Source organism: Furipterus horrens, unplaced genomic scaffold, assembly GCF_987537825.1.
Source record: "Furipterus horrens unplaced genomic scaffold, mFurHor1.1.pri manual_scaffold_10, whole genome shotgun sequence".
Taxonomy (NCBI): Eukaryota; Metazoa; Chordata; class Mammalia; order Chiroptera; family Furipteridae; genus Furipterus; species Furipterus horrens.
The window spans coordinates 33189461-33208475 of NW_028327180.1; the positions used below are offsets into that span (position 1 = coordinate 33189461).

Below are 19015 nucleotides of genomic sequence, written 5' to 3' on the forward strand. Positions count from 1 at the left end.
AACGACATCAGAAATCATGTGCTTCCCACAGCCAGCTTAAGTCCTGGTAGGTTTGATTCTTGGTTTTGAAGCACTTGTGTTACTCCTAGTTGCTAGTTATCCTTCTGGATGGTTGCTTGATATAATAGGCTTGGCTATTCATTAGCAAATTTAAAAGCTTTCCTGATTTGACATAAAAGAATGGTTCTTATTCTTTTTCCCCCCTGATCTCAAAAATAACAGGGACTGTGAGAAGTCCGTGGCCACCAGCTACCCGAAGGGCTTGGCATAAGCCGACTGAGAGTGGCAGGAAGCCGCCATAAACAGTACTGAGAGGGGGTGGGTTTCCTTGTCTGGGTCCCTTTTATTGCCCCCATCCCTCATTAAGACAAAGCAATGAAGCAATTCTGTAGCCTAAGAAGGTGAGGACGAATGGGTAGAGCAGTTTCTCTTCCCTCCCATCAGTGGAGCGCAGCCTGTCCCTCAAGGGCTTGTTGAAATCAAACCATAAAGGAGAAGTGGAAGATGGAAGAACACCTCAGGGTGACTCTCCAGCACACACCTTAATGCAGGTGAGCTGGAGAGATCAGCCCCTAAGCTTTGCCTCATGTCCCACCCTGCTGTCTCTGAGGGGAGTTCTAGAAATGGCACCCAGGAACTTTAGTTAAGGGTTGATCCAACCCTCTCTCAGTAAACCAAAGCCTCAGTGGCAGGGCCAAGATGCATGTTCCTTTCACCAGTCACTGTCACACATGGAGGAAGACCTGGCCAACTGCCAAACGTGAGCAGACGGGCGAAAGGCCTCCATGGCTCAAGACTGCCTTGCGAAGGACAGCAGAGAACCTCCCAGGAAAGACATGTGAGGGAGGAGAAGGGAAAGAGGAGTACAGATAAATTTATTAGTTAAATACTGATTTTACAGCCATTTCACCTTAAGACAATGTTAACAGGGTTGTGGGTTAGGGAAAGTACATGAGGGTGGCCTTCATGAAAGAAAGCAATGTAAGTGATGATTAAAAACAGAATCTTGGTTTAGACATATTCTCTGCTACAGCCTGTAGGATTGTGGGTGGGGAGCTGGGTGTGTTGGGGCAGTTGACGAGCTCTGTTGATGAGGAGGACACAGAAGGGGGAGTCTGTGAGCCCCCATGTCCCGGGCAGAAACAGCAACGTGGCGACCAGAGAAAGGCCAATTCCAGACCAGCGCTGGGGAGCCGGCAGGGCCCACCTGAGTGTCTTCTCTTATTGGTCGTCATCTTTCTTCCCATAAGCTTTGTTGTGTCTGTTTGCTTTGAAATTATGTTGCAAAATCTCTAGCTTTTCACCTCCTGGACAAGAGATGGGTGCTGGAGAAAGGATGCAGGTACGGGCGTTCTGCACCCCTTGCATGGACTCGGCCTGCTATCTGGCCTCCAGGCACATCTCCGCAGACAGAAGTGGCGTCAGCAAGATCGGAGCACAAGCGACTCAGAATCCATGGAAAACCCTGCCCGCCCCCCCTTCCGATGTTCACCAGACAGCCTCTCCAGAATGGTCTCAAGTCTTAGATGAGTGTTAGTCAAACTTGCTTTAGCAGCAAAACCATTTTTGTTCTTACTCAGAACCCCACGTGTGATGGGATGGAGGAAGGATTTCGGGGGGGCAGGGTGGGGGGTGCTGCTGTTTGGCTAAACTGCCACGTTCTTCTTTTGCTGAGGGAGAAACATGTTCAAGTTGAAGGCAGAGCTGAATCACTTGGAGCAGTGGAAGGGATTTTTATTTTCAGAGGCCTTGGGGTGAAGAGAATGAAGGAACGAGGACGCCACAAGCCAGGAAAAGAAATGTGGGGGAGACGAAGTTGCCAAGCTGCGATTTTGCTGAAGCTGTACTGTGTGGCGGGTGAAGCAGCTTCTCCTCCATCTCCCCTCGCAGCACCCAGTGATATGGGCGCTGCACCCAGTGTTTTTGGAGTCAAGATTCAGTATTGAGGGATGCAGGGTGTGCTGAGCCTGAAGAGGAGTGTTGAGCAAGGGCAGGAGCTGCCCAGAGGGGCCTGTCACATCCAAAGGCACATCCGATGCCCTGGCTCAGGCTGCAGCAGGGGCCCCAGCACCCTGCCCCTTTGCCCACCCTTATGTCCTCAGTGCTGGGACACCGTGGAGAAACCACCATCATAGGCCAGTGATGGAAAGGTAGAGAAGGACATCACATCTCATCAGGGGTGGAGTGGGGCAGAAAATGAGAAACAGGTCTCTAACTCCACAAAAGGGACTTAGGTGTGCTCCTAGCGAAGGGCGGATGCATCCAGATCAGTCTGGGCTCTTCCCAGGCCCCCATCCTCAAAAGGCATCTGACAGAAATTCAGCATCCACTTCCCTAACCAAATCATCGACTTCAAGTGTCTTCCCAGTTGTTCTTCTGGAGTCATTTCCAGACAGAGCAGGCTGGCCGCTGGGAGCCCAGAGCCTCATCTCTGCTGTCCCCCCATTCCCAAGTCTGTGCAGGCATCTGAGGAGGGAGGGAGGTGACATTATGCAGTGATTATGTCCCCGTGACTGTCAGCCAGGGCCAAGCTGTTCCAAGGGTCCTGCTTGGAGCTGGCCTGTGGGGACTGGCTGACCGAAGACGCATAGCCTTGTGGGGAGAGCTTCAGGGCCGAGAGGACCGGGTGGATGGAGGACCCGTGGCCGGACATCGCACTGACGGAGAATGTCTGAAAGCAAGAAGTGCAAGATGAGGTCAATGGAATCACTCCCGGGGGGCAGGCTGGGGAGATCTGGGCTGAAGAAGGGGAGTCCTGTTATGCAGATGTCCCCAGGGGGGCTCCCACCTGAGGAGAGGGATCAGAAGAGTGGGCCAAAGGACAAAGGCAGGACAAGGGACCCAGACCCACTTCTGTCTGCTCTGCCCCTGTGCAAAGGGTCCGTGTGAGTCACCAGCTGCTTCTGAGCAATACAACCCTGTTTGTGGCAGTTCTGGTTTCTCTGAAGGCTGATAGTTACATGAGACATTTGCTACAATCTTATCACCATCAGATCTCCACTTTCAAATGGCAGCTGTCCTCCCCCACCCATAAGAAGCTCCTGGTCCTTCCAGTTCTACAGAACCAGCTGCTCTCCCAACACTTGACAATAAAAAGCTGGTTAGGACACGGCCTCCCATGAGGATGGGTGGGAAAGAGATCAGAGTTTGGAAGACTGTGACCAGGAACATCCTGATCTTCAAGTGAGGGGGTGGAGGAGCAGGGATGCCATTACATCCAAAAGAAGAGACTGAGGGGGCTGCCAGCCCGTCTTCTGGGCATACGAGAAAGTTGGACCTGCAGATGGCACTCATCAAAATGACACCCTGCCTGTGAACCCCTCACCAGCCCCAACCTACCCACCTTGCCCTCTACAGTTTCCTTGCCTTTGCCCATGTGAGGAGGTTCCTCCTCCTCCCCTTCCTCCTGTTAAAATCTACCCATTTTTCAAGGCCAAGGTCAAACACCCCTCACTTAGGACACAGAGGAGCTGCTATACGTTTGTGTCTCACAGTCATGTGTCCAAATCATTGTAGCTTGATGGGATGTGCCGAAATAAATCCCCCGGCAGACAGCCCATAGCCTGAGTGCAGTCCTGAGAGCAGCCAGCATTTCCCTCAGCCACGAGCTCCAGGCCCCAGTGCTGGCCTGGCTAGTGGTACCCTGGAGCCTACCACCCCAGGGCAGTCCTGTCCCCTGCCCAGGGGCATACCTGGGACATGGAGCTGCTGTGGCCGTAGTGGGATGCCAGCCCAGGCTCTGTCTTGATAGGGCGCATCTCCTCACTGCTGCTGGTGGTCACGGTGCTGGAGTTGCTGGAAACGCTGCTGGTGGGAGGAAGGCTCTCACTGCCCGAGGGACCTGGAACAAGGCAGAGTCAGGACACCCAGACCAGGGGCAGGGACAAACAGATGGCTGTCGTTTCAGGCAGCCATGGTAGGTCCGTGCTAATGACTTCTTTACCTTTGCTGGGGAGAGAAGCAGGGGTCCTTCATCATTGGAGGGCAGTGGTTTTCAAAATGAAATGTTCAAGGGAACTTTTTTGAAATGACAGGCTCATCATCCCTTATCCCAAACTCCCTGAGGCCACATGTGTTTCAGGATTCAAAACTTTTTTTGATTTTAAAAAGGGCATATACTGTACATTACAGAACTCCTCCAGCGAGGTCTGGGACAACAGCCATATTTAAAAACATTAATAGTTCCACAGCAAAACATGTGAATATTCACATGTGGGGCAAATACAGACTATAAATAGCCCGTGTCTGTTCAGATTAGGTTTGGCTGCCAAATCTGGCTCTCCGGATTTCGAATTTCAGACAGAGATTCTACATCTGAACCAAATGCCCACCCTCCCTGTGATGGTGACGTGTAAGGAGATGAAGTTATGGGTAGGGCGTGGGGATACTTATAAAAAGTGCGGCAACAGGTGAAAGGAGGAGGACCGGTGGGGTGAGACAGGAAAGTTCTAGGAAGACATGACTGCCAGAGGGCGTTAGCCGTTGTCGAATTTGGAAAAGGACAACTTTGGTCATGTTCATCCCAGTGGAAAGAGGAAATTGGTCCGACTCTGTCATGCCTTAGATTAGAAGATAAATCAGCTGATTTATTTTATTTTTCTGTGACTATGGCATTTCACAGTGAAATCTTTAGTTTGGTAGCAGTGCTGAGGAGGACATGCTCTTGAGAGGGAACATAAATAGACCTCAGTCCTAACCTAGAAACTGAGAGGGCAGAGTGGTATCTTAAACAGCTTATGGACCCTGCAGGGTAAAAAAACTCGGGTTTTCATTCTTGACCTCCCTACCCACCCACAGCTGTATGGTTCTGGTTAAGCCACTGCCCTCTCTGAGCCTCAGTGTGCTCGCCTATAAAATGGGGAAAATAAATGGGGTCCTAAGGGGGTCTTTAAGGATAAATGAGAGAATATTTGTGAAAAAGCTTTCTAAAGCACAAAGTACTACATGATGTTAATTATACACTGGCTTACCAATCAGTCTGTTGTGAACAGGACTAATGGGGCCCTGTCCTCTTAGATCACAAAGATGGAAGGACCAAGTAATGTTCCTTTTTCTTTCAGGCCCTTGACCTGTCCAGTTTTCCACTGTAGCCTTTGCAACTGGCAATGATCAGGCCACAGCTTGACTTAAGTCTGCTTCAAAGGCTCCAAATAGGTTCCATAGTGACATTACTTTTATACTGGGCTATTCATTTTGCCCTGAAAAACTGGAATGGATGATGCTAACATTACACCTTGGCAGCCAGCTCACCTAAGAACACATTTTCACACACTCCAAGGCCCTAGACTTATCATATAATTACCCACAGCTCTTTTCCTCACCTGCTGGTGTCTTAGATTTATTAAGGTTCTTGGGCTTCCGTTTTCTGGTTTGAATCCCCTCTTTCCGCATTGCAAGAGGCCTGGGAACCTAGGGGATCACAAGTCAATGTGTAATGGTTTTCCATTTGTACATGATCATATAGTATTTAAACACACACACACTATAGGAAGGCAACATCTAAGCAATTCCTCTATAATCGTTGGAGCTGAGACTAAATCAGCCCCTGGAACTCCTCCTGAGAAAGAGATCAATTCTTTTTTCAATATATTGAGCACCTTTGTTACATACTGAGTATTATACTAGACCCTAAAGGACACAGATCCTTCTCTCAAGAGGCTGACAGTTTAGTGGGAATGACAGACAAATAGAAAATAACCATACTTATAGGTGTTGTGGGAAAACTCAGTCCTGGGGTGGGGAGGAGGAGTAGGGGCACATGAGCACACCAAGGAAGGCTTCACTGAAGAGGTGCCATCTGAGCTATAGGAGCATATGGAGTAGACAGGGCAGGGAGTTCAGGCAGCAGGAATAGTATATGTGCAAAAGCCTTTCATTTATCAGCCATCTCAGGACATTATGAGATTGAAAAGGTGGTGCACTTCTTAGTAATTATGCCAAGCAAGTAGGCACAAACAGGGACAGTCCCAGTGAGGCAAGATGTAAAGTCACTCTACTTAGAGCAGCTCTTCTGCATTGAATCCACCTGGAGCAGAGGTATTTCCAAGGCAGCAGCAAGAGATTATGCTGGAGAGACCGACCTGGGGCCCACTGCAGAGAGAAACTGTCTGTGGGCAATCCTTTTATCCCACCTGACATCTCATAAACAAGCAGTGACTGTCAGGGGTCAGGCCTAAACAAGTGTCTGGGAGCACGCCTGCATCTTTCTAATATTTTAAAATATTGTGCCTTCCCCGCATCTGGTTTATTTTAGGACTGGCCAACGACATCTTTTAGCCCCTGGTCTTTGCTTGTCTCCCACATGGGACTAATAAATACTGAAAGAAAAGCAATTACCACTAAAGAGATGTCAACATGGAATGGTTAGGAGAGAAGTGCACCAGTGTACATGAACTTGAACTTGCCTTCTAGTCAACTGAGAGTCAGATGAGACACATTCCCACCTTTGGGGGAAAGTATACTCAACCCCTCTTAAAGCCCATCCTGACTTCAGAAGGATCCTGTCCTCTTCTTTATCCCCACCCATTTCAGTACTTTTTTAAAAAAATTGTGGTAAAATACACATATTATAAAGTTTACCATCTTAACCATTTTTAAATGTACAGTTCAGTAGTGTTAAGTACAGCTGCAATGTTGTGCAGCCATGACCATATCCATCTCCAGAGCACTTTTCATCTTGCAAAACTGAAACTCTGCACCTATTAAACTAACTCCCCATTCCTCCCTCTTGCCCTTGGCAGCTACCATTATACTTTATGTCTGAATTTTACCACTCCCGGTACCTCATGTAAGTGGAATCATATAGTGTTTGTCCTTTTGTGACTGGCTCCTTTCACTTAGCATGATGATTTCAAGGTTCACTCATGTTGTAGCATGTGTCAGAATTTCCTTCCTTTTAAAGCCGGAATAATATTCTATTGTATGTACACACCACATTTTGTTTATCCACCTAGCCGTCAATGACATATGGGTTGCTTCCACCTTTGGACTATTGTGAATAATGCTGCTATGAACATGAGTGTATGAATATCTGTTTGAGACCCTGTTTTCCATTCTTTTTGGACATATACCTAGAAGTGGGATAGCTGGGTCATATGGTAATTCTGCTTTTAATTTTTTGAGGATGCAATATTTTTAATACCCACATAATATTCCTCCATCAGTTGTTTTGTTTTTTGTTTTTATCACTCCCCCACTGAAGAACATTAGTTTCTTTAACCATTTTCCTCCTAGAGGTTTTTTTCTCCATTTTTACTATTACAGTGATTCAATAAACATCCTTGTATACACTTCTTCAACAAACAAGTGTGTTGTCTTAGGAATGTTCTTAACTTTATTTTAGCCATTTTTTGCACATTATAACATAAAAATATGCATGAGATTAAGTTAATAATAACCCCTCCCACCTCACTACCATCAATCCTGGCTCCATGAGGCAATTGGAGTAATAGCCTATGTTCCTTACATTTAAAAAAATGCTCAATCATGTGTGCATGTGTATGTATCTATACATGTATGTACTCATCCATCCATCCTTACATCTGTATGTGTGTGTGTGTGTCTAATGTGCCCTCACCTCATAGTATGTGGCCATACTATGTATATTTTTTTGCAATGTGTTTTTCATTACTCCAGGTCAAGATACATTGCCCAAATTCTTTTTAAATTTCTGTTCAACATTCTACATTATAAGGCATGCAATAATTTATTCAACCATTCCTTTATGAGGCTTGAAGATTGTTTCTACTTTTTGCCAGTACAAACACTGCAGTAATACATAGTTCAAACATCATTATGTACTGATTCTTTTATTGTTTTATAGGCTAATTTCCCAAAAGTAGAACTGCTACATCAAAAGGTATGTGTGTTTTTTACCTTAGCAAGTACTGCTAATTTCCTGAACCAATATTTACAGTAATTCACATACAAATTAACAATATATGGTATGAAAGTATGTTTTCCAAAATCCACACCACTGCTACATATTAGCATGCATTTATATTTTTGCCAAACACAAGACAGGGAATCTCAAGGTTGTTTTAATTTACATTTCCCTGATTTTTGGTGAGGTCCAGCCTCTCTGCACATGTTCAGTGGCTATCTGAGTTTCTTCTGTCAGTTGTCTGTTTATATCTTTTGCCCATTTTGGGAAATGGAGGAAGATTGATTGCCATTTTCCTATTATTCTATGGGATCTCTTTTTTTGTTTGTTTTGCTTGTGTTGTTTGTTTAACTTATATTTGAACAAGACATGCACACGCACCATCTAAAAGGAACCAAGGGGTTGCATAGCAAAAACAGTGTCCGCCCAGCTCTCTTGTTGCTTTTCCTAGTGGCAGCACGTGCTACAGGCTACCAACTTCTTACATATCCTTCCAGAGGGGTTTATGTATATATAAGCAACTACGTACATATAAGTTCCATTCTTCCTCTTTCTTCATAAAAATAGGGCTATATTGTGTACAATATTCTACACTGACTTTTTAAGCACTATATAACGGAGACTGTTGCAAATTAGAACATAAAGAGTTTTGTAGCAGCTCCCTCTCTCCTGGAAATATTTGCCCTTTTTCTGATATGTATACCGGTTCTTACTTCCGTCGGGTAGCTTTCTGGGCACTAATATTAAATGTCCTTCAATTGAACATATCTGACTTTTATCTTATGGGTTAAGAGTTTTGAAAACTCACCTAACAAGTTCTCCTCTCACCCACAAGGTTATATAAATATTATCCCCTATATTTTCTTCTGGTATTTTTACTGTCTCTATATAAAGATGTTTTACATCTCATATCTAATTGAATTGTTGCCTTTGTTTTCTATCATACTACCATGCATAGAGATTACTCCTGAGTCTCCTCATTTGTAAAATAGGAATTAAGACTTATACAATGTTGAATATGAAGTGAATGGCAATGTGTCTGCTATGGTATGAAAGTCTGTGTCCCCCGAAAAAAATTCAAGTTAGAAACCTATCCCCCAAGAGGGTGGTATTGGGAGGTGGGGCCTTTGGAGGTGACTAGGTCATGAGGGTGGAGCCCTCATGAATGGGATTAGTGCCGACCTGAAAGAGACCCCAGAGAGGTCCCTCATCCCTGCACCCTGTGAGCAGACAAGGAAAAGTCTGTGACCTGGAAGAGGACCCTCACTTGACTATGCTGGTGCCCTGACCTCCAACAGCCAGCCTCCAGGCTGTGAGAAATAAATTCCTCTTTAGAAGTCGCCCAGTCTATGGTATCCCACTGGAGCAGCCTGGCCCCATCCACATCTAAGCGTCTTCATTCAGAAGGAAAACACTAAATTACAGTCTGAAAGGAGGAAGACAAGCAAGAACTGAGCGATGGACATGAAGGCCCGTGGGCGCCGGTCATGGTGGCCACCTGCCCAGGGCCAGGACTACTTACGCCGTGAAGCTTCATGTACAAGCCGCAAGCGTTGCACACGGGCTCCCCCTCCGCGTTGCGGCGCCACAGCGTGGTGGTGGTGGTCTGGCAGTTGGCACAGGAGAGGCCCACCCGGCGGGAAGCGGACTGCAACACAGGAGACAACCCCTTCAAGTCCAAAGTGAGGGCAGGTGCTGCTGCTCCTGCCGCACAGAGAGTGCTTGGGCTGGGCCCCCCTACGCGGGTGGTGGGAGCAGCCCATATAACCCTGTGGGGGCATCAGGGCCTCCCTCTGCCTTAGCTGCCCCTGGGGTGGGGTGGGCTGGGCTGGGGGCAGGGGGGACGTCTGCTGTGGGAGAAGAAGAGTGGACCCTAACTGTGGTTTTAATGGCATTATTAGTCATTCTGCATCAGATGGAAACCCCAGTGAGCGCTGGGCACTGTAGGCAAAAAAGCTTATCCCAAAAGTAGAATTCGTGTGGTTTTCAGGTGCCAGGCACAGGCGGTAGGTGACGATTTATTGCATCCAAGCATCATCAGAGACTGGATGGGCCATGGGACCTCAACAAAGGAGAACATCAGCATTTATCACCTCTGTTCTTCCCTCCCTAACACACATGAAAGCCAGTCATATTGGTCAAAATCAATTGTAAGAAAAGACTACAGAACCAAGAACTCAGTTCCAAACTCTTCCTTAGCCTCAGGGCCCAATACACACTGTTTAACCTCCCTGGGTTTTGGGTTAATCAGCTGAAAACAGGCTACGTAACAATATACGCTCTTATAAAGGAAGAGCTGACCTTCCTCATGGGATTGATGGGAACCTAGGAGCTGTGCAAGATACAGCTGGACTGGAAGCGAGAAGACTGCACTCACTCACATATGACTGTAGGCAAGGTCATTAGCTTTTTTGAATCTCACATGTCACTTCTGCGTAATTAAGGGCTCAAATTAGGTGTTCTTGTGAAGATTAATAAACAGAAACCTCATTAAAATTGAAGGTGGGAATGCCTGTGGGGGGAGCTCTCAGGCAGTACCACTCACCAGTTACCCCAAACAAGGAGAGACACATCATCCATCTCCAATGGGAAGGTGCTTTTCTACTCTGCTACTCCAGCAGGTGGCAGGAGGGTCCCCCCCCACCCCCACTGCAGCCAGTAAAAAACCACTACACTTTGAACTCCCAATGGACTCTTTGTTTGCAAGGACCCCTCTGAACTCTCACTTACGTCTATAAAAGAACGTTCCTCTCCTTTGTCCTCTGGACTTGACATGGCTTGCTATAAGACCACATCCTCTGAGTTACAAATCTTTGTTGTTCCAGAATAAACCCATTTTTCTGGAGAAATATCTGGCTATTTGTTCAAGGTCAACAGTCTGGAACAACCTTGTAACTCAAGCTAACTCAAAAGGTATAAGAAATTACTATGTGGCCTACACCCACCCACCCAGCCCCTCAAACCATACCTTCTTTTAAAGATGACTCAAAATTCAAAATTCATAACCGGGAAGTTTCCCACCAAGGTAGGAGCGTTGAAGCCAGGTGCTGAGAAGAGAGAAATGTGGCCCCCCACCGCCCACCACAGCTGTGGGACTTCTGTGGTCCGGGCACTTGCTTACCAGCCGGCGCTGGGGCTTGATGAGGGGCCGGTTGATGCCGTTCATCTTGTGGTAAAGGCCACAGGCGTTGCATAGGTAGTGCCCTGTCCCATCCCGTCTCCAGAGCGGGGTAGACATGGCTCCGCAGTTGACACACTCTCTGCCTTCCGAGAAATCATCAAACATATCTACTGGGTGGGAAAAAATACGGAGGATTAATTCTTCATTTATTCCCATTAACCTTACATCAGAAAAATCTAGAGACCAAAGAAATAAGGCCCTTCCCTTGTAAGGAGTGAAGGATGGGTCACCTCGGGGCCTCACTCTTTTTCACTCTGACCTCAACCCCTGCGGGACCTATCTGCTCAGAGGACTGTCATGGGAAGTGGACATTTTTACTCTTGGACATCCCAGGACAAAAGGGCTCTCCCTAGTCAGGGAGCAGCAACCACTAGAAGCCTGATTTTAGGCCCTTATCTCGCCTTCTGCCCCTATATATAAACCCTGAGCTTCTCACCTAACACTGAGTTCCACTCTGACCTTCTGTCTCTCTTTTTTCCTTTCAAGATTAAGATTGCTTTTTCCTCTGAATAAAAGTAATAAACATTTACTTTAGGGAAATTAGAAAACACTGAAATGTGTAAAAAATGTAAATCCTACATAATCCTGTAACTTGAAGATCACCAGTGATATTTCCATTTTGTTCTATTATATCTTTGCAATACTTTATATATATAGTGACATATATTTTTGACTGGTTGAGGTCAAGCTATCATTTTGAGCCTGTTTTTTCACTGAATAGCAAAGGCCTTTCCCACACTAGAAATTCTTCATATGCTCATTTCAAGTGCAGTATAACATGCCATCATGTAAATGTAGCATCCTTTAACTATCGTCATTGACCTTTTACGTCATCGTTACCTAGTTTCTGATTGTTGCTTTGTAAACATTGCTCATTTTGTGCACGAATCTTAGCAGTTCTAGTTATTTCTTAGCATATTTCCCAGAAGTAGAATTAATGAACCAAAAGGGACTACATGCTTTTTAAAGTTTTTGAAATTTTCAAAGTGCCCTGCAAAAAAAAAGGGGGGGGGGGCTGGAATTCATTCATCTCATTTCAGCATACCTGTATGAGATTCAGTATCACAATCTGATGTATGTTCTTGCTTACTGGTACATAAGATATATTATAGCAGTAGTAACAGAGTTGATCACACTTCCACAGGCAAGTTGCCATCATTTGTCACTCACTCACTGCCCTTCCCCCCCACCCATTACCTTTACCTTCCATGTCTGTAGAATTCCACTCATGTCCATTTTAGCTGCCCAGGTAAAATCGGCTAGGCCACTTCTGTTCTCCCTTACCATCTAATAAAGCCTGGCTCAGAACTTTCAGAAGTCTCTGCCACCAAGTACACTGCTTCTTATTTTGAAAATGTTTATATCTTTCTTCTATATTTTCTGACCCTAAACATTGGTGTCCAGATCGCTCCTGCCCTACTACTGGAAGCAAGAACGGATTCTTCTCTAGTGAAGGGTGGAGATATTTGGAAGGGAGGGTTTTTAAGATCTCGCCCTCCATCAAGGCCCAGCCTTGGGATTTAAGGTTGAACATTCTGCTATTCCTGTGACCCAGATACCTGCTCTAAGGAAACAGTGGGCTGAAGCAGAGGATGGTGGGGGGCCCTCCCCTTCCCTTAACTCTGGGTACACACACAGTCATTTGCACCTGCAAACAAGTAGCTGTGTGTCTATACCAAGTCAACAATGTGCAGGTGTGAGGGGCTGTTTGCTCAGGCCAGGGAGTTGAGCACACGCTGGTCACAAGGAGGCTATTTTTGCACCTGGGTCACACTGAGAACCCTTCTGCAAGGTCACTTGCCTGCACAGCCGCCCAGGAAAAGGCGACTCCTGTGCACAGCTTGCTTCCCCAAGCCTGGGGGAGGTGTGGAGTGAGCAACCACCTGCACACCTCGCTCCATGCCAACATGGCCACCTCCATTTTCACTTCCAGACCAGCACGGACTGCCCCTGCCCAGGGCTGGTTAGCCCTGCTCCCTCAGCCCAGGTCTTCTCTGAGGGAACTGAAAAGGCCAGGAGAGTTCACAGATGGATCTTAGCCCAAGGAGGGGCCATTGTAAGGTCATTACTTTGTTGAGTGTTTGCAATAAACGCTAGATGGCACTACAGCCTCAAAATTGAACCAAGGCATTGTGTGATGGTGTAAAATCATGCTTGGGAATGGAGAACTTTTTTAGATCATCTCAGGAGTCCCAACCTAGGCAACCCTCTTATTCTATTTTTTTTTATTATGAAAACATTTAAACATATTTAAAAGTGGACAGAATATAAAAATGAATTCTTATTTAATCATCATTCAGCTTTCCAACAATTTGTGCCCAATCTATACCTCCACCTGCTTTCCCCTGTCCTGTATAACTGAAGAAAATCCCACACATTCTATCATTTCACTCACAAATATTTCAGCACACAGTTCTCACAGGTGAAGATTATCTTCTCCTTGTAAAGATATCTGGCAAAGTTCTATGTTCTAGTTTATCTAAAGAAGGTTCCAGAGACAAAAATCTCATAATCCATTACTCTTTTTTTCTCTTCACACTTATTGTTTTATATGCAGGGACAGAATCTCACTGAGGAAGCCACCCTTGCAGCCCTAGGTCTCTGCTGGTGACTGGCCTTGTGTTGCTTCGAGAAGCCAACACAAAGGCTTGCCTTAGAAACTCCTTCATGCTGGCCTCACAGAATGGGCTACACAGTCAAGCAACTGTTCAACTGTTTTACTGGCCAGGGAAAGGCATTGGAGGCTGGCAAATATGTATTTATCACTGACAAACATTTACTGACCATCTGCTACTTAAGCACTCCGAGAGATGACACAAGAGCTAAGTGAGAGTCTCACTCTCAAAATGCTAATGACCGACTTGGGCAAATTGAGCCAGAATATCACTAATGAGTAACAATGTTACTCAATTCATTTTCTGAACACACCTTAACCAAGTTGGGGATTTGAATGGCAGAGACTTCTTGTCTAGGGTAGAAAGTGCAGAAGTCCAACCCGGATTGAAAGGTCAGGTGTTACAACAGCAGTCGAAGGGAAGAACTGAATGGAAAGTCAAGGCCATGCTTCCTACAAGTGCCCCGTCATGTCTTTCCCACAGCACACTACATCTTCAAATCTGCACATTTCCATATTTCCTACCAGAAAACTGCCTGCCATCCAACCTACTCGATGAACTGTTATGTAATTTTACGTGATTATTATAAAAATGATGTAACAATAGAGGAAAATGCTTACCCAACATGTGAAATTAAAAATGCAGCACATGAAATGTCATGTAAGGAACTTTTGTTAGGCTAGTTCAATTGTATGGACTTAAAAAAAAAAAAAACAAGCAAACACCATTCTGCAATAATAGCTTATTTTAAAAATCTGATTAAAAAATAAAAATGAAACAAAAAAATTTTTGATCACTTCAAGAAACTCCTAGTCCACTATGGAGGAAGGGATTATTTTACTTTCTTACATTTGACATGTACCACCCTCCATTCCCCCTCGGACTGAAGAAAGGAGAGAAAGAAATTCAAACCCTTCTACTTAGCACCCACTCTGGGGAAGATGGGAGGTGACAGGCTGTGAGTCCCAAACCAGCACTAATATCTGGAGGTGTGTACCTCGGTAACAACCTCTTCTTATTCCTTCATTAGAAATACACAGGGTGGAATTTCCTGAGGCCAGTGGGCAGCAGCCTGAAGCCAATTTCTAAGCCTGGTTTCTAAAGCAAAAGGGCACAGCTATGGCCCTGACTTCTGAAAGCCCCACCCGCCCGGTGCTGGGCACCATGGGAATTGGCCCAACCACTTAGAAGGCAGAGGGAAGCCAGCTCTAGGAAGTGGGTCAGCATTACCCCACATCCAGAGGAAAGACTTGTAATAATAGTTGTGAAGTACTTTGCAAATAAGAGGAAAAACTCACAACAATGGCTGTAAAGTGCTTTGCAAACACCAAATGAGATAACAATGATGGATTATTGTTAGGACTAGAGGAGTTGGTGGGGTTGGAAGGGGGTGGGGAAGACCAGAGACAAATTTTGGTGTGCTGGGTTATGGGGGGAGAGGGAGGAATAGGTGGGGATAGGTAAAAGAGCTAGAAGATTTAGGAATCTTATGTTTTCTGAAACCACTGGGGCCATGCTCAGAACTGTAAATATCATGCTCAGACTTGGCCAAGTTGAAAACACAGGCAGGGAATGAACAGGCAGCAAGTTTGACAGTATACATTAATGAGGTCTCAAAGCTGCTGCTCATGGGGAAATATTCATTAATGATTATTTTAGCAATCAAAAGCACAAAATGAATTGAGCCCTAACCCCAAGAATAGGAAGCTAACTCCTCACTTCCATCCATGCCCCACTAGAAAAAAATTTTTTTCAAAGAGAGAAACAAATTCAGCCTGATTTCTTTGGCATCCAAGTTTAGAATAGATCTCCCTAGGAACCAAGGCAGACTACTCCCAACCAAGTGCCTGAAAGAAGAATGGGGGCCTGGAGGTGGAAGGATCCCACCCCTGACTTCCCCACAGAGGACTGACGCAATCAGAAGCAAGGACTCCGACCTCTCCCCTGACCTGCTCCATCCATCTTGGGGAACCACCCACAGGCAGCGGTGAGCCAGTCAGGGCTGGGAGAAGGGTGAGGAGGAGGAAAGGGGAAGTAAGAGGAAGAAGGGAGAGAAATCAGAGGCCAGGGTCATGGTTGGCAACACCCGCTGGGCACTGCCCAGAGGCTGCTGGAGAGAAAACGCAGGCAGAGGGCCACGCCATGTGCCAGCCTGCTGGGTCAGCGCCACAGAGCCTGGGGTCTGCTCTGCTGCAGAGGCGCCCTCAAACCTTCCCTCTTTTGAGGAGCTTCTTGCTAGGAAAAGCATGCTCTCCTTCATGCTCAGATGCTGAGAGTATCTGGTCTTCAGCCAGCTACTGTTTAGGGGAGCTGGGGCACTGAAGCCCAAACATTGGCTGTGTGTCTGCTCTACTCACCACTGTAAAAATGCTGGACCGTGGTATATATTAGACAAAAGTGGGGCAAAATCCCTGCTCAGTGTTGTTCTGGTCTAGCTGGAGATGCACAACTCAGAACAAATAATTATATCCAATGTGACCAACCGCAACGGGCCTGGGCTGGGTCTGTGGCCCCCATGCCAGCAGCACATCTTCAGCTGTCCCAGATCACTGTGCAATCCATTTAGGGAGGCAAGACACATCAACACAATGGAAATTACCCATACCCAGGGCAGCTATTCAACGCTACAAAATAGAGGCCACAGAGGATCCAAGGCCTGGGCAATGGGAGGAAAGGGACCTGCCCAGAGACCTCCCCAGGAGCCAAAGGGGCTTCAGGAACAAAGTCTCTAGCCCCACCCATATGTCCCTTGCTGAACTCCAGCCTGAGTCCCATCCAAAGTTCACCAGAGATTGTGCATGGATTTCCTGACAGGCCCAGATCTGTCCCCAGGGCTGGCGCCTGGGTCTGGGGCATGAGGAGCAAACAAATCCTGAGGCTTTTCTAGCAGCTCCCGAGCCTTTGGTCTTCTGGGCTTTGTCAGGTTTGGCCTGTGACAGGAGGCTGCCAAGGGGAGCGCAGACACAGCTCCAGCAGCGTCCAGTCTGGCAGGGATTACAGCGCCTATTTTGGAAGCTCCCGCAGCCTCTAAACAGAAGTGGCTCTTGCCAGGCTGGGCTGGAGATGCCCTGTGGAGTTTCGGGTCTCTGCTTCTAAGTGCTAAAGAGCAAAATGCTGGCGCTTCACATAAATTATCCAATACAATTCTGACTGTGGTTTCATGAGACACACAACAGGCTAAGAATTTTACAAACAAGGACACAGAAAATAGTCTATATGAAATGTCTGGCACACTACATTTCTTAGTAGCCACTGAATAATATGACAGACCTCAAAATTCTTCCAGGTGAACGTTGTAATTATATCGGAAATAAAAGTTCATCTCTCTCTCACTCTCTCTTTCACACACACACACACACACACACACACACACACACACACAACACTGGTGTTGATATAGGTGCCTAGCTTCAGGTTTGAGATAAGAGTTAAAGAAAGTAACTCAGGTTTAAAAAAAAAATCACAAGAAGCAAGGACATTCTGAAAGGGAAAAAAGCACCAAAAAAGCAAGAAGGGAGGGAGGGAAGGAGAAAGAGAAAGAAAGAAGAGGTTGAAGAATGATAGAGTGGAGGAAAATATTTATAGTATGTTGCCAAAAGTTAAGAACTACTAATATGCTGCAAGAAATCATGACGAGAAAGATGAGATTGAAGGCTCCATTAGGTCACCAGGGCCTTGCCATTGAAAGAGCTGTGGAAAGACTCCAGCATCTAACTTTCCTTTCTATGGACCAACTGATCCTCCCTTAAAGATCTACGAGCTCCCAAATACAGTGCCTACCTCCATTCCTACCTGGTTCAGAATAGGGGCAGAGTGAGAGGTTGGCCCAGGAGGGGAGGCAACAGAGGAGTGTTAACACGATTCAGCATCAACGTGATCAGTTCACAAAACCAGTACGTAAAAGTCAGTACAATACGACATGTTAGCAGCAAGGGCTGTGAGAAGTCCAGGACCTGGGATGCTTTTTGCCTAGCTCATCTGATCACAGAAGGGTCTCAGGCGTATCTGTTTCAATGCTCTTCCAAACACCAGTTGAGGAAATGCTTCCTAGCCTTCTTCTTTGTGAAGACTAGATTTTGAGACCTTCAAGAATATCCACATATGGAGATATAATTACAGCATTAAGATTTCCCCATGAAGATGTAGGGTCACTCACTAGCTCTGGGAGAAATTTCTTGGTGCTTTACAATTAAAAGTTGATCCTCAGCGATGATTATGTCCTGGGGCCTTGTGGATTATGCAAAGTTAAGTCCATCTACAATACCGACCACCACGTTACTATTGAAAGTTCTATGATGTTTGGTACTGAGAATACAACTCTGCAAGATCTGGAAATCGAACACCCACAGACTGCCAGGAGAGGGTCACCATGACCCTTGCCACTCGTGAGCCACAGGCTGGGACATGGTCTTTAAAGTAGGCAAATGAACAAAGGAAAGAAGGGACTACTTGATGCTTACAACTTTCCCTTACATCAATATTTGGTCTTTCTCAATATTTGACAAGCACTGTTTTGCCCAGTTATCTCCTTGTCTTCTCTGGGCTTCCTCCCCGTCTCCCATCCACCACCATTCCGTAAAGGAGCTGTCTCGAGTCTTCCCTGGGGGCCCGGAAGAGCTCTGCAGGCTGCTGTGGCCTGCAGCCCCTCCCAACCAGCAGCTCTCCTCTTTCCTGCCACCCCCTGGTACCGAGTAAGATGCCACATAACTTATCATCCAGAATGTGGCACTTCTGAGGAAACGGGGATTATTACTAATTGTTCTGGGACAACGGGCTTAACATCGAGATGTGTGGCAACTCTCAGCAGAGCTCCAAGTGTGAGGCCTACAGCCCGACACGCTTACTCCCCCTACATTTCCCTACAGGCTGGTTTCTCCCCAGCGTCACCCCCTGACTTAGAAGTGGGCTAATTCACCACCTTCCAGACACAGTACATGCAGGATGCAAGGAAAGAAGTGCAGAAAATGACTCTAAATGCTGGCTCCTAGGTGGCCATGGCATCTCACTGCCCCTGGGCTCAGGCTGGGTTCAGCTGGAGCCTCCGCTGCAGCCAGGGGAGTCCTCACTGGGCATCAGCAATTGAGAATGCTTGCCACTCTCTGGACCCCGGGTACCGAGCCCAAACTGCACGCTCCCTTCACTGGACACTGCCTTGCTCAGAGACTACAATCGTCGGTTACCTCCTAATCATTGCTCCCCTCTGATGGCTTGTCGCCATGAAGGCTCTAAGGTTCCTGAAAGGCAGGAGGCAGAGTCTTAAAAACTGGAAGTGATGTTTGGGCGATTCCATGGACATTCAGTGGAAGAAACCAAGGTCCAGAGAAAGTGAATGACTGA

General features: G+C 46.4%; 1 protein-coding gene and 1 long non-coding RNA gene across 3 annotated transcripts in view; one reads left to right on the plus strand and one right to left on the minus strand.

Annotated features, from left to right (window-relative positions):
* Window positions 1-14315, plus strand: part of LOC149999463 (uncharacterized) — a 20829-nt gene extending 6514 nt beyond the window's left edge. The window contains exons 2-3 of the long non-coding RNA XR_016513412.1: window positions 7823-7858; window positions 13621-14315. This is a non-coding gene — a long non-coding RNA (uncharacterized LOC149999463). The remainder of the gene's footprint in view (window positions 1-7822; window positions 7859-13620) is intronic.
* The window catches only part of GATA4 (GATA binding protein 4), a 46509-nt gene continuing 29395 nt past the window's right edge, over window positions 1902-19015 (minus strand). The window contains exons 2-6 of one of the 2 annotated variants that reach the window (XM_090288959.1): window positions 11004-11170; window positions 9405-9530; window positions 5322-5409; window positions 3693-3841; window positions 1902-2671 (exon numbers count right to left, since the gene is read on the minus strand). In XM_090288959.1, the coding sequence (XP_090145085.1) occupies window positions 2489-2671; window positions 3693-3841; window positions 5322-5409; window positions 9405-9530; window positions 11004-11170 (713 nt within the window). In that variant the 3' untranslated portion in view covers window positions 1902-2488. Of the gene's footprint in view, window positions 2672-3692; window positions 3842-5321; window positions 5410-9404; window positions 9531-11003; window positions 11174-19015 lie in introns of both variants that reach the window. The other variant, XM_090288958.1, reaches the window with a different exon arrangement.